Consider the following 13,747-nt stretch of genomic DNA (forward strand, 5'->3'; position numbering starts at 1 on the left):
TGAATGTATTCTAGTGGATGGAATAACACACCAGTGGAATATTGAAAGATCCATTTTCTTTTTTCTCCTTCTGTACTTAAAAATAAGCTAGTTTTAAACTTAAATGTCTGAGTAAAAAGTTTAATTTTTTTGAGATTGGAGCGAGTGTTGACAGCTGTGATGAAAGCTGAGATGACAGTACTCTGGTTGGTAGAGCTGGGCATCTACCAACAAGGAGGCACAGTTACTATTACCGTAATACAGTGGTGATGTTATTTTGTAGAAGAATGATTCTTTAGCATGTTTAGCATCTGCTCATCGTCCATTGTAATGTTTCTAATCATATGTTTCCTTTCAACTAAAAGTGGTTTTTTCTGTTTTGAAGACTTTACGATTTATATTTGTCAGAGAGATACCTTAAAGATATCATACATCCAGTTTCTTGTGGTGTTTCTGAATATTTTTGTTAGAATGTAGCCAGAATCCCCAAAGATTACATTACTTTGGCTATAATGACTTTGGCTTGATGTCCTGTCCTGGACCAGCTCCACCAGATCATAGTACTTTAGCTGACTTCTGTGAACTGCTGACTCCCAGATCTGATACAGTCTTCTCTGTAGATGTCTAATGTCGCCCTTAGGCGTCATCTTAAGCTCAGTCTGATCATCAGACAACTATCTGCGGCTGTGGACTTTGCAATTGTTTGAACTAAAATCTCCAAAGGTCATCTGGATGCTCCTTGGAAGAATTTTACAGGACAGAATCTTTTTGAGATTTTATCTCCGGTTTAAATCTTTCTAGAAAAAGGGAGGCATGTCTACGTGATATGTACAAACATGTGTCCTAATGATTAGATAACCTAAAGCCAATAGTATGGATATGCTGCTGCACCTTTGTTTTGCTTCAGCACTTTCTCTGGCCTCATGTTGTCTGCTATGCTTCTCCATTCAGCATTCTTTCTCCCTGTGGCTCAGGGCAGGCGTTTGGGACTTTGATACACTGGACTTCTTGCTCAGTGCTTTTTCTGGGCTTTGTCTGATGTTGTTTCTTACTCTACACAGGTAAGGTGTGATGGGTCCTTTTGAGTGGATTAAAGATTTTTGTCCAAACCATCCTTGCTTTTCATTGCTCTCTTTCCCAGCTGTTGGTATCATTCTACTCTCATTTGTCCCTGTGGAACATAGCTGTCAAGACTGGTGCTCTTCCTCCTCAGTCTCACCTTGTCATACTCTTCAAACAGTTTCTCTCTTGTCTCAGGTTCCAGCATCTCATCCTTTCCTTGACGACCTTGCATAATTTTGTACCCCCCTTTGCATGTTCTGTTTTTCACCATTGGGAGCAACTCTGAGCTCTAGTTTTCTCGCTGTGGTCTCTTTACTCCCCCCACATTGCCTTTTTTAGTCATGCATTCATCTGGTGAAACCGGTGGTATGTCACCCCTTTTAATTCTTCCTCTTGTGTAATTTCTGATATGATGCATTCAAGTAGTGGGTTGTCTCTGGCTTTGTGGAGGGGAGTTGATGATAACTCAGTACATATTTTTGAGTATTTCCCTGTGATTCAGAACCATCAAGCTGTTCTTTATGTCAGCCTGTGTAGCCTTATGTTCTTACTTGCTGTTGATATAATCTTTCCCTTCTATTGTTTTCGTATTCAGCAGTTGCATTTTAGTTTTCGTTCAGCTATGCTCATACCTTGGCTAGTGCTGTAGCATGCTCATCTTGAGAGACAGGGAGCCTTCGGATGCCGCCTTGCTAAAAATAGCAGGATAAAGATCAAGCAAAGATAGCAAAGATACTGGTGAGTGAATCAGAGAAACAGGACGCTTTCCTTAGTCATGAACTCATCCTGAACAGTTCATACCTGAGGAGTGGCTTTGGGAAGTATTTATGTATTTCTGAAATCCACTCTGAGCTGCATTCCAGCTTGTGGGGCATATCATTGTTGGTAGCATTTGTTGACAATGGTTACTTACACTCTACTTGATTGACTTTTCCTGTGCCAGTTGTAGCTTCAGCTGGACTTGGCCGCATGACAATAGTTGTTTTAGTGCTTTATTGGCACTTCTTTGAACGTTTTGATGATTGTAGGAAGATATTGGTGAATGTGGAGAGGGTTCTCATCATGTTGACATATGTGTGACTCACAGTGAAAGTGGAATAAAGTACTTGATTGGGGTGCATTTTGGTCACTTAGTCACACACATCACATGAAACAAAGCTGAAACACCTGTAAGATTCCCTTATTTAGGTAGAATAAAAGAGCGAGAAGGTTTTAAAACCTGCTTGAATCTATTCTCAAGGTCTTTTGATCCTGTGTCTGTTTAAATTAGGGATACACTTCCTCTGATACTCTGTCCTTTTTCTGTCCCATCCTATTCTATGTCTTTATTAGGTTCGAGTCTTTCTCACTGCCTTTGTTGTTCTTTATATGTGCTTTAGCTGTAGCTGATGTGTGCAGCCCTTGATGACAGGTGTCATTGTGGCAAGTCTCTGGAACATATGCTTCGTTAAAGCTCTGTACTGCCCCAGCCCGGCTGCATTTGCTGCTGTTCATCCCCACGTTGCTCCTTGCAGTTGTAGTTCTGCTTCGGCCCTTTACTTGTCATGGCCAAATGAAGTCTCTTTGCCCTGTCACTGTCAGGCTTTGTTTCCTGTTTGCAATGGTCTTGCTTTGTCTGACACTTTATAGCTCTCTTTTCAAGCCCTATTTCTCCTGGTTGGCCTTCCAAGGAGCAATCCACTAGATGTTGTGTCATGAGCAGGTGCAAGTGCTGGACTGTCAGTTCTTTAGCGTCCTGCACATTCCTTTGCGTAGGAACTTTGTCCTCACTTCACTTTTTGAGATGTCGTGTAGCTCTCTGTGAGTACTGGTGACGTGGAAAGAAAATTGTAAGCAAATTACTGCAATTGACTTTGAAGTATGAGAATGTGACATGTGAGTGTGGAGTACTTAGCTGACCAGAAGCTGATCTAGTCTTTTTTTCGTTAGGTTAACTGTAATGGCTTCACAATTGAAGATGAAGAACTCTCTCACTTGGGATCAGCCATATTTCCTGAGTAGGTTGATTTTAATATTTTTAAAAATAACCTGTTTAAAAACAAACAAAGGTTCTTGCACACATATGGAAGTAGAACTCTGCTGAAAGGAACTTAATTAAACATTTAATTTGTCTTGTTTTAAATATCTTTAACTAGCTAATAAAATGTGGCCAATGATTTGCAGCAGTTTTTCTTAAAAAATTTTCATTTTGGTAATTTTGTTAAAATTCACTTGTAATTTGTTTTGAAGCTTAGATTATAACTATATGCAGGTTGATTGGAAGCAGTTACTTACTTGGCTAGCAGGTTCTGGACAGGGACATCATGTAATGATCAAAGCAAAATGAAAAGGATTCCAGGTGACTTGCTCTATTCACAACTTTCTGTTTTTGGCTGGGATTAATCCTTCACCTGGTGTTCTCTGAACGACATCCTTTCTACCTTTGTTCCTTGACAAACAGTAAATCCCTTTCATAACTTCTTTCAACCTCCTCAGATGTTTTAAAGACTGCAATGCTTCATGTTGCTATGACAGTGGAAAAAATATGTACAAGCTTCTTAGCCTTACAAATAAAACTGCAGATGCCAAGTGTTAACTGCAGTTTGCAGACGGGGGAGCACGGCTCTCTTTAAGGCTGAGGAACATTCCTTCTGTTTAAGTCTGTCCTTGCCACTTAATGTTGTAGCAAAGGAGGATATTTTCTGCCCCTGTTCTTTGCAAACCCCATACTATCATTGTCTGCTTAGGTTAACTTCCTCGTGAGGCATAGATTAGTAGTAGCTTATCTATGTCAAAGTATTCTGAAACTTACAGGTGCCCAGTTAAAGCAGGACCTTGTTTTGCTAAGTGCTGCATCCAGACAGTAGTAGATAGTCCTTGCTTCACAGATTCCCCTTCTTCAGGCAGGTCTGTCTGACGTCCGTATCCCTGATCTACAAACTGGAAATTAAGGCCTTGAAATGCCCAGGACCAGAGTCACAGGGAGAGGAGAGTATTAAACCAGGATATTCAGGAAACATGTCCAACACCATCCTTTGTCTGTAAATGCTCAGCATGCAAGAGCCAGATCTTTCCTACTTAACAGTTACGCCTGTGAGCTAAACAGACTGAAGAGACAGTTATTATTTTGGTAGATTGGAAGAGAAAGAAATAAAATTATACATTTTATCTCAAATAAGCAGCAAATTGCGCTTTCTCCAACCTTGGTGGTAAGATGGGAGTACTTTTCTCTAGTCCACGTTTTTGCGTAAGTTGTGTGCTTGTATAACAGACAGAGATCTCTTCCTTCCCACTTCAGACATGGAGGCTGCTTGTTTGCACAAAAGCCAGCTAAAATTTTAACGCCCATCTTAAGTTGTGATGCAGCAAGTGACTTTTGTTTTCCTGTATTTGCTGTTTCCTGTAGATTAAATGTGTTTCTCTTTCTTTCTCCTCTGAGGAAGAGTCTGTCTATCATACGTACCTAAATAGGATGTTGATAGTTTAGCTATGTGAATATCTCTGTCAGCTGTCCCATAACATTGCAAGAATGGGAAAATAATAACTTGCCTAGTCCTGAATTAATGAGATTAAAAAATTGTAATGATTCATTAGCACAGCCGTTCTCCGTATCATTAGAATAAATAAATAACAGTACAACAGATTTTAGAATCATGGACTCGTAGAATCATAGATGGGCTGGAAGAGACCTTAAAGATCATCTGGTTCCAACCCCCCTGCCATGAGCAGGGACACCTTCCACTAGACCAGGTTCCTCAAAGCTCCATCCAACCTGGCCTTGAACACTTCCAGGGAAGGGGCGTCCACAGCTTCTCTGGGCAACCTGTTCCAGTGCCTCACCACCCTCATGGTGAAGAATTTCTTCCTAATAAACAGCTTGCAGAGACAGACTGACTCCATATTTTGGACTTACTTGTTTCGTGCCGTGGTGCTTAACTTTTTGCCCGTTGCTTTTGGTGGTGATGGGAGAAAAGGTTTACTTTTCTGCTTTTACAGTGTTGCATTGATGAACCATAGCTGTTGCCCAAATGTGATAGTAACCTACAAGGGGACCTTGGCTGAAGTCAGAGCTGTTAAAGAGATTGAGCCTGGAGAAGAGGTAAATGCACAGTGGTTGAATATACTCTGTATGCATGCATCCTAAAAGTAGGATCCATTCTGCTTTTCAGGATTAATTTCAATTAGATGACAATTTAAAAAGAGGGAGGAACTATATCTTGTTTCACAGAGAAGTGTAAGATGTTGCTTTGGAAAAGTTGGGGTGGCTCTGGAGGACTGAAGTGATGCTCAGAGGCAGTATCCTATTTTGTGCTGAAACAAGGGAAAGGCACCTGCAGCAGACACTGCGTATCTGCCAGCCTCTGTCACAGTTTACCCATCTGTAAAATGAGGCTGAGTTTGATGATGATTGGCTGGTGCTTTGAAATTCCAAGATCAAAGCAAATTATTACTGCTGTAATAGTTCCCAGTATAATAGTAATGTATTGAAATTGAAGCCAGAATAAACAAGGAAAATGGGTACAGATAAGTCCTCTGACTTCTGTTTGGGCTGAGCATCCACAAAACAGGGGACTTGGTCAGATCACCTCTGTGGCATTTCCTGGGAAGTCACAGAAGAGCAGGAGTGTGTTTCTAGGTGGAGTAAAGCTGAGCAGTGATGGATAAAATTCTGTGAAATTGAGTAGGGTTCTGGGTTTACCTTGAAACTTTCCCAGTCAAATAATGAACTTGGCAGGGAGTCTTCAGCAACAGAGCTGCTTTTTTGTGTAGAAAAAAGAAAAAAATATGTTAAACAGAGTTGAGGAGGATGTTCAAATATCTGCAGGGGATGAAGATACAGAACATTCTCTCTGGGGATGGAGTTTGCATAGAGTTTCAGTGGCTCATTTGTTAATGTTAATTTAGCAGACAAGGTTAATGCTGATCAAAATAAGTTCAGATTTAATTTGAATAACTCCTACTGCTTTCTGAAGTACATGATACTAGTTGTGAAGAAGGGGAGAGAGGTTATTTTTGTGGATTATAGCTGATCACCATTGTGAACAAAGCTTGTTTAGTTGCTGGAGCCGAGGTGAATGACTCGGGTGAGCAGCTTCTCTTTATGCCATTTACTAATTATGATTTGTCTGTGGTGGTGGCAGTCACTGCAATTGCATTGTGGTAATGGACAAGGGCTGATCTTGGTTTTGGAATTTTACTGTGGAATCTTGGACATTTTCAGCATTTTTGGGGAGGGCTTGCTGTGAGAGATGGAGACATGGAGTGTTTATGTTGCTTGGCATCTTCTTTTGATTGAATGGTGTCTTAGAAGCTGATTCAGTTCTCCAGGACCTCATGGCCTTTGGGCATTTGGTTTTCTGATACTGAAGAGTTCTGTAAATGCAAACTCGTGGTTTTGCTTGGGCTCTGTGTGGTCTTACGGCCTGTGTCTCCATCTTCAGGTTCCATGTAGCCATTGCACCCCAACATTTTTAAAGTTTTTGCTGTAAATGTGGTTCCTGCTTTTTGCAGGCTTTGAAAATAGGAAAGGGAAGAAAGGAGTGTGAAGGAAAGTGTGAGATCACACAAAGTAAGAAGAAGAATGTGTACTTTATGAAATTACAAGTACGTTTAAGCATAAAGACTGAGCAAAACATTTCAAATAACTATAAATGAGGAAGTGGAACTAAAGCTGCTCCTTGGTCTGCAAAATGATCAACTGCGCTGTGCATAGGACATGTTTCTTGTGGGAGATCTCATTTTAAAAACAGAGCATTAAAGCTAGTTGCAGGGGTTCTTTTCTGAAGACCATTGAAGTAGAGGAAAACTTAAGAGTAGGGTATGTGAAGGGCCTTTAAAATGTTCAAAAGCAGCTTTTCTTTGCTTTAAAATATTGCTGCTGAAGTAAATCTGATGTTCATTCTTCTAGAACTGGAGCACTGGGCCTCTCTTCAGAGATCTAAAGGTCTTGTCCTAAGTTTCTAAAGCTACTAGTGACTGCTGCTGCCCCAATTTTTGTAGGTTTTCAGAAAGAAAAAAATGAGATTCCAGCCTGCAAAAAGCCAGACCACTGTAATTTATCCTAGGCTGGATATCTGAAATCATTATTTTACTTCTGAAAAGCAGTCATCTCTTTGTAGTCTGACGGGAGCCTGAGATTTATGCTGTGATAGTTTCCTTATCCACACCTGAATCTTGCTGTCCTGGGTTTAAGCCAGAGTAATATTTGAGGGAAATTCCATAATGAACAGGAAAGGAAGCACTTCTCTGTCAGATTGCATTCACAAATGGCAACGCCTGATGCTGCCAAGAGGCTTGGAATATGAGGGAACAGGCAGGTGATGTGGCTGCAGGGATCCTCAAGTTACGTGAATATGTAGTGGTCATGCTACACATACCAGAACTAGTTATGATAAATATGTATAGTTACACTGGTTTTCACTGACTGCTCTGTTTTTACCATACAGGTTTTTACCAGCTATATTGACCTGTTGTATCCCACAGAAGACAGAAATGACCGGTTAAGAGACTCGTATTTTTTTAATTGTGATTGCAGGGAGTGCATTACGAAAGACAAGGTAATAAAATTGGTGTGAAATATACTTCTGACTGTTAAAGTACCTACCCAGGTCCTTAGATGTAATATTCTATCTGGTTTAATTACATTTTGGAAAGTAGAATAATAAAGGGGGGGCTGGTTTTATTTTTGTGTTTAGAAGACTTTCTGATACATTCTTTCCACTGTAATCATGACACATCAGGAAATTTCCTGGTAGAGGCATATTTTAAGTTGAGCTACAAAGAAAAGATGAAGACTTTGTTAAAAGTAGATAATTATACTGTGTCTGTCCTACTTGGCTAAAATAATTTAGCTCAGAACTCATTTTTTTGTTACTGAATGTTTCCTACCAACTCCCAGCAAGCAGATCTTGCTCGAGGCATTTCTGGGGTCCTGTTTGAGGCTAGAGTCCTGCTGCAGTTCCCGGCTGGGACATCTCAGTCAATTCTAGGTGACGTTGTATGACATTACTGGGTGGTTTGGAGACCCAGCAGAATCTATGAAACGGGCTTTGCTGCAATGGCATCGTATTGCTCTTCTCATGGATGGGGTGGTCCTGGGTCACAGGGCCTTGTGATGTGCAGGCCAGATTTATGTTCGTTAGACATCACCTGGTGCCCTTCAAAGGACAAAGGCAGACATCCAGGCAGTATTCCTTAAAACAAGGGGTTAGTTATTTTGAAGAAAAGCGCTCATGGGGGTGAAAAAAGGTACCCAAACCCAACAGTTACTGAAACAACTGTGCCTGTGTAACCATCTGTACCTCCTTCACTGGAAGTCCTACGAGAAATGAGCTTTGTGTGGCTCATCTGTCATTCCAGCCAAGATCAGTCTGGCTAGTGTAATCTGATCCTTAAATTCCAGATCGTTTTTCCCCCCATTTTCGCAAAGCTGTCCTTTTTAGAGCTGCTTCCCAACCTGACCAGACAACCATCTCCTTCCTCTAAATGGTATGATCTTTTGTAACTTTTTTCCCAAACAGTACCCAATGTTCTTGTTTGAGGCCATTCTTTTGGTACCGTTGGTTGTGTTTTTCCCCAGTTACCTTGATAATTTTGCCACTGCGTTTAACGAAGCCAGGATTTCATCTGTGATTTCCAACAACATGTTACTCTTGGAATCACCAGTCACTCAGCCTCCTTCAGCTCTGGAAAGAGTCCCTATAGCTCTCTCAGCTGGCGGATGAAATAATGAAGGAAAAGAAATCTAGCCACAATGTGAGGCTTAAACAGCAAAAGATTGTCTCCTGATTGCAGCTGACACTTCATGGAGTAGTAAGTTAGATAGAAAGACAAGAGTAACTGGAGCTGTTCAGCAGAAATAACAAAATATGTGGAAATGTGGTTTGGTCTGTAGATATGAAGGATCCTTTTTCTGTATTTAATATCATCTCGTTTTCCACTGAGTTATCACTTGGTGGTAGGCCTAAAGTATTTGGGCTTTTCTGGCCTTAGAACTAAATTTGTTTTAATCCCTAATCTCTTGGAAGCAGTGAAATTTCCTGTGTAAAATTGCTTTCATCACAAAGTCGAAAAGCTCTTGGATCTTTCAAAAGAAAGGGACTTCATGGAAGTAGAGAATTGCAGATGAACTGGAAGGCGCAGAGGATTCTAGGGTTCCCAGCCAAGGCTTTAGAGAAAAATCGCAGGTGCACATTCTGCCTTTGTTTTTACATTCTTTGAAGAGCTTGAGTTCCCTTCTGTGTCTTTTTATTAGAGTAACTTTGCGTAGCAGGTGCACCTGTATTTGTAGGGCTTGGAACCTGCATTTATAACGTCCGTTGTGTTTCCTTCAGGATAAAGAGAAACTGGAAATCCGCAAGCTGAATGATCCTCCGTCGGCAGAGATGATACGGGACATGATCAAATATGCCAGGAATGTGATTGAGGAGTTCAGGCGAGCTAAACACTACAAATATACCCTTTCTCTCACCCTGACTCCGCTGGCTTGGTGTGTGACCTAAAAATCTTACCTGCTGGATGGCTTCAGAAGTACCTGCAGGAGTAACAGTATGGCAGTTAGAAGTTAAACTTATCTCTGTCCTCTTTGTGCCTGCAGAGCCGTCCCTGGAGACAAGGGGCAGTTCAACACTGCGGGTGTTGTGGGGTTGTGAGGCCCTGTGTTTGTTCCTTCCTGTGCGGTTCTCGGTTTCTAAGGTTTTGAGAGACTGCATGTGAGGCTGCAGCTATTGCTGATGGTCACAAGCCTACCCCTTGTAACAGTGGTGTGATGCAGACCAAAATGCAAGGTTCATTGGGCCAGAAGCAGATCAGGCTATCGTCTCATGCTCGATTCAGTACCCGCTGCATGGGGAATTTCACTCCCCCTTCTGACACATTGCTGGAGCAGTGGTGAAAAAAACAAAGCTGCTTTTTTTGGTTGCTTTTTCAATCTGAAAGCTAGGTTTGTAGAATATCTGAGTAGGAGGGGGAGTAATGTTGTGAGCAGAATACCTCTCAAAGTAGCTCTGGAGTTGTAGTATAGATGCTCTGATGCCATTTGAGACAAAACAGGACTTCTCAGAACCATTCTGAACAAGTTGAAGTCAGTTCTTCTTTGGCATTACCAGGTAGCTGTCTAATCACAGACCGTTTATTTGTTGGGTTCCTTGACTTCTTCATACCTCCGAGTGAATTACTGGAGATCTGTGAACTCAGCCTGGACAAGATGGGTGCAGTGTTTGAAGACAGTAATGTTTATATGTTACATATGATGTACCAGGCCATGGGTGTCTGTCTCTACGTGCAGGACTGGGAAGGTGCACTGCGTTATGGGCAAAAGATTATCAGACCATACAGGTAAGTATTAGACTTTATTTTTTTTAGTGCTCTAATTCAGTAATCTGAGTAATTAAGACAAGTTTGGGCAGAGATCACTTCTCTCAGTATGTATTGTATAAACATGCTACCCATGACATCACTACTTGGAAAGGAATGTTTAAATGCTGGGCTAGATTTTGTTACTGTCAGAATGTGGTCTGCAATATAGAGCAGAAGGTGAAGTCCTGGCTTTGAGTTCTCAAAATAAGTTTGTACCACCTTGGGTACTGTGCTAGTTCTGCTTAGCTAGATAAGTACTGGGGTTTTTTTCAATATTTTAAAAAATACTTCCTCAAGCAGAGCTCCGAGTTGCATCTGCAGTCAGTATTTTGTAGAACATAATGGAGGCAAAGCCTGCTGTTGCTGTCAGCCTCCCGCCCTCTCCCAGTCCTTTCTCTCCGCAGCAGCACAGCAGTCGCGGCTGCGGGAGAGCAGAGCAGAGCCCCGTCCCTGGCTGGGGCTGAGCGGCAGAAGGAGCTGGAGCCGAGCTTCGCTTCCGCGCTCGGGGGCTGTGCGTGCCCTGAATGTCCCTGGTCCCCACTGCCCTGGAGCTGGAGGCGTGGGAGAACGTGCAGGCTGAAGCCCCGTGGGGGACAAGGCAAGACGCAGCCTCTGCAGAAAAAAATTAATACTCTCCGATAAATTTCCCTGTGATTTTACAGCAGTGACCCTTGTTCGGCAGAGCCAGCCAGTTACGCGCTGTATCTGATCCTGCCATGAATCTCCCAAGCAGATTCGCATCTTGAGACGTGACTTTCTTGCCAGCTGGGGGGGAGCGCGAGTAAAGCTCTCCCTTTGGAGCAGATGCCAACGTAAAGTCACAGATCACTTGGCAGAGAGCAGCAATACAAAGAAGGAGCCAACATTCCTCCCCTGAGGGCTCAGTACTATTTATCTTCCCTGGGACTTACCCAGCTCCTCTGGCTCCGAGCCTGGCATTCCAGGTCAGCTCTGCTGAACCAGACTGTGCTAGCTCAGTGTGTGCGAGTGCGGAATGGCATGTGTGCGGCGCGCTGCGGAGGGCCCCTCGCTTTCCATTACAGCCCGACCATTGTGGGTAGGCAGAGTTACTTCTGTGTGCGTAGGGTGGCTCCAGAAAATGAAGACAATGCAGTCTCTTTCTGTAGCTGGCTAGATTAAAACTAGTGGCGGAAAGTCCTTGCCATCTGACAGCTGTTCAGGGGCATATGGTAGTTTCAGTTCAATTCCCAAAGGACAGGCGGCCCCGTCCCAGACACAATTGGCGCTGCCTCTTGGCAGTCATGGCAGAGGGGATGAGCAGTGAATGGGCAGGGGCGGTGAGAGACGGCTTCTTGCCCCCTGACTGGGGGACGGGGGCTGGGAAAATGCTGTGAAACTGCCAGGTTTGATAAAGCTGAATTTCTTTCTCTCTTGCAGTAAACATTATCCCTCCTACTCGCTGAATGTTGCCTCCATGTGGCTGAAATTAGGGAGACTGTATATGGCGCTGGAGAACAGAACGGCTGGAGTTAAAGCTCTGAAGAGGGTATTTATTTCCTGGTTTCTTTGTTAGTAATACCAGTTCAGGCATGGGATCACTGGAACACTACGTGCCTCTCCGTCAGTAAGCCTGGCTTGGTAGGAAATGCGCCATGTGTTAATATATTTGGTTACTGGATTTTTGGCTCAGTTTGCATTTTTCCAGAGATGCTGCGTAGGTCTGTTCTTGCATACAAAGGGGTCTTACCTTTTCACGGTGCGCTTCCACCGCAGCAGCTGGAGCGAGCGTTACGCTTAAGCATTCGCTGTACATTCTCCGCTGAGCTAGAGCTGCACTAATGTAAATGAAGCGGAACTCTAGCTTCTCCTCACTGGCTAGGTAAGGACAGAAAAAATGCTTGGCTCTTCTGAAAGGCACATAGTGTTTCATTGAAGTCTGTGATTTCTATATCCAAGTTAAACTAGGCATGCTTTGGGTGGTTATTTGTTCTGGAACCAATTGATTTTTGAATAGCTGAAGGGCATTCAGTGCATCTGGTAGTGCTGAAACTGGCAAATACAGCATTTGGTTTTACATTTTTCTTCACCCCTTTTTATTAGTCTGTTCCTTATTCTTTAGGTTTTCTAATTCCTATTTTTTGTATGAGTCTCTACCATTTTTCTTCTTACCCTATTGTTGTTGGACAGAAGTTTATTTTAGTTTCTTAAGCATCAGTGACTACTGTAGCATATAATGACTTGGTGTGGAATGTCACTATTTTTTTCCTTTTTAGGGCTGGCAAGTTTTTAGCCAGCAATAACAGAGCCATTCAGCCATAGTGAAAGATAATACAAGAATATATGCTCTAAAATTTAACTGTTGCCTAGTTTAAAATTAGCATAGGTTTTCTTTCACTGTGGCGTTAAAGCTTTGACTAAACCTGGCATTGGTGCCAGTAGAAACATGGGATGGGGGGTTGGGAGCTGTAGGTAGGTTTGTTGGCATGGTTGGCTTCCTAACACAAACATTTTCCAATGACTCACTTCCAAAAGCTGCCTACAGGAACTGCCCAAAGTTATCCCAGCCCCTGGTGTTTGGGATTTAGTGGAAAAACAACCCCATTGTTCTCTGTCAGTTTGCAAGCAGCCCGTCCAGCAGGCCCTCCTTTCTTCTTCTGGGCGGGAGGGGGAACGGCCTCATTTCTCCCTGCTGCTGAGGTGGAACCAAAGGCGCTTGTTGTACTGACTTCATCAATGTAAGAGCGTAATTCCGTGGAAGTTTCCCTGAGGAGAAAATGACTCATGCTGGCATGGCTAGGATGCTGCAATCCCTTGCTTTATCTCAGCACTGCGGTCTTTAAATATTCTCAGACTTACTCCGAACTCGCTTCTTCCAGCCCTATCCACTGCTGCCCTTTGTTACAGCCTGCTGTCCTTTTCTCAAGTGGAAATCTTGCCTCTACACCCCCTCTGCACGGCAGGAAGGCCGTGCAGGGAAGCGCAGGTCAGTGGGTCTGGCTGCCTGAAACGTTCGCTCTTGGGACCGGAGCAGGCTGTAGGGAAACGGCAGGGAGTCGGGCACAGCAGCGTCTGTCTGAAGCTGACAAGATCTTGCGTTTGCCTCAGTGGCTGCGTAAGCAATTGCTTCCTTCGTAAAGCAGTGGCAGCCCCTGTGACCGGTGGAGGGTTTACAGCATCAAGTCTGAAACGCCTTCGTGTAACTTCTGCGATAGGCCCGCTTGTCACTCTGACAGCTGAAGGGTAAATTGGTAGGAACAGAGCTCGCTCTGATAGTGGCTAAGTCCTCTGCCAGAATATTACCCACCCCACGTGCAGTTTTCTGTCCTGGAGCTGGTTGCATTCAAAGTAGTTTTGTCAGGAATACGATTTTGAAAGGTGCTCTGGGATCCTTTAAGATGAAAGATGTATT

The 13,747-nt window shown here is 43.1% G+C and overlaps 1 protein-coding gene across 4 annotated transcripts in view; it reads left to right on the forward strand.

Annotated features, from left to right (window-relative positions):
- The window catches only part of SMYD2 (SET and MYND domain containing 2), a 30,237-nt gene that overhangs the window by 15,913 nt on the left and 577 nt on the right, over positions 1–13,747 (forward strand). For all 4 annotated transcript variants that reach the window (XM_075412987.1, XM_075412988.1, XM_075412990.1 and 1 more), the window contains exons 6-11: positions 2,971–3,038; positions 5,017–5,119; positions 7,467–7,577; positions 9,354–9,474; positions 10,182–10,356; positions 11,776–11,884. In XM_075412987.1, coding sequence (XP_075269102.1) covers positions 2,971–3,038; positions 5,017–5,119; positions 7,467–7,577; positions 9,354–9,474; positions 10,182–10,356; positions 11,776–11,884 — 687 coding nt within the window. The remainder of the gene's footprint in view (positions 1–2,970; positions 3,039–5,016; positions 5,120–7,466; positions 7,578–9,353; positions 9,475–10,181; positions 10,357–11,775; positions 11,885–13,747) is intronic.

Source organism: Opisthocomus hoazin, chromosome 2 (genome assembly GCF_030867145.1).
Source record: "Opisthocomus hoazin isolate bOpiHoa1 chromosome 2, bOpiHoa1.hap1, whole genome shotgun sequence".
NCBI classification, from domain to species: domain Eukaryota; kingdom Metazoa; phylum Chordata; class Aves; order Opisthocomiformes; family Opisthocomidae; genus Opisthocomus; species Opisthocomus hoazin.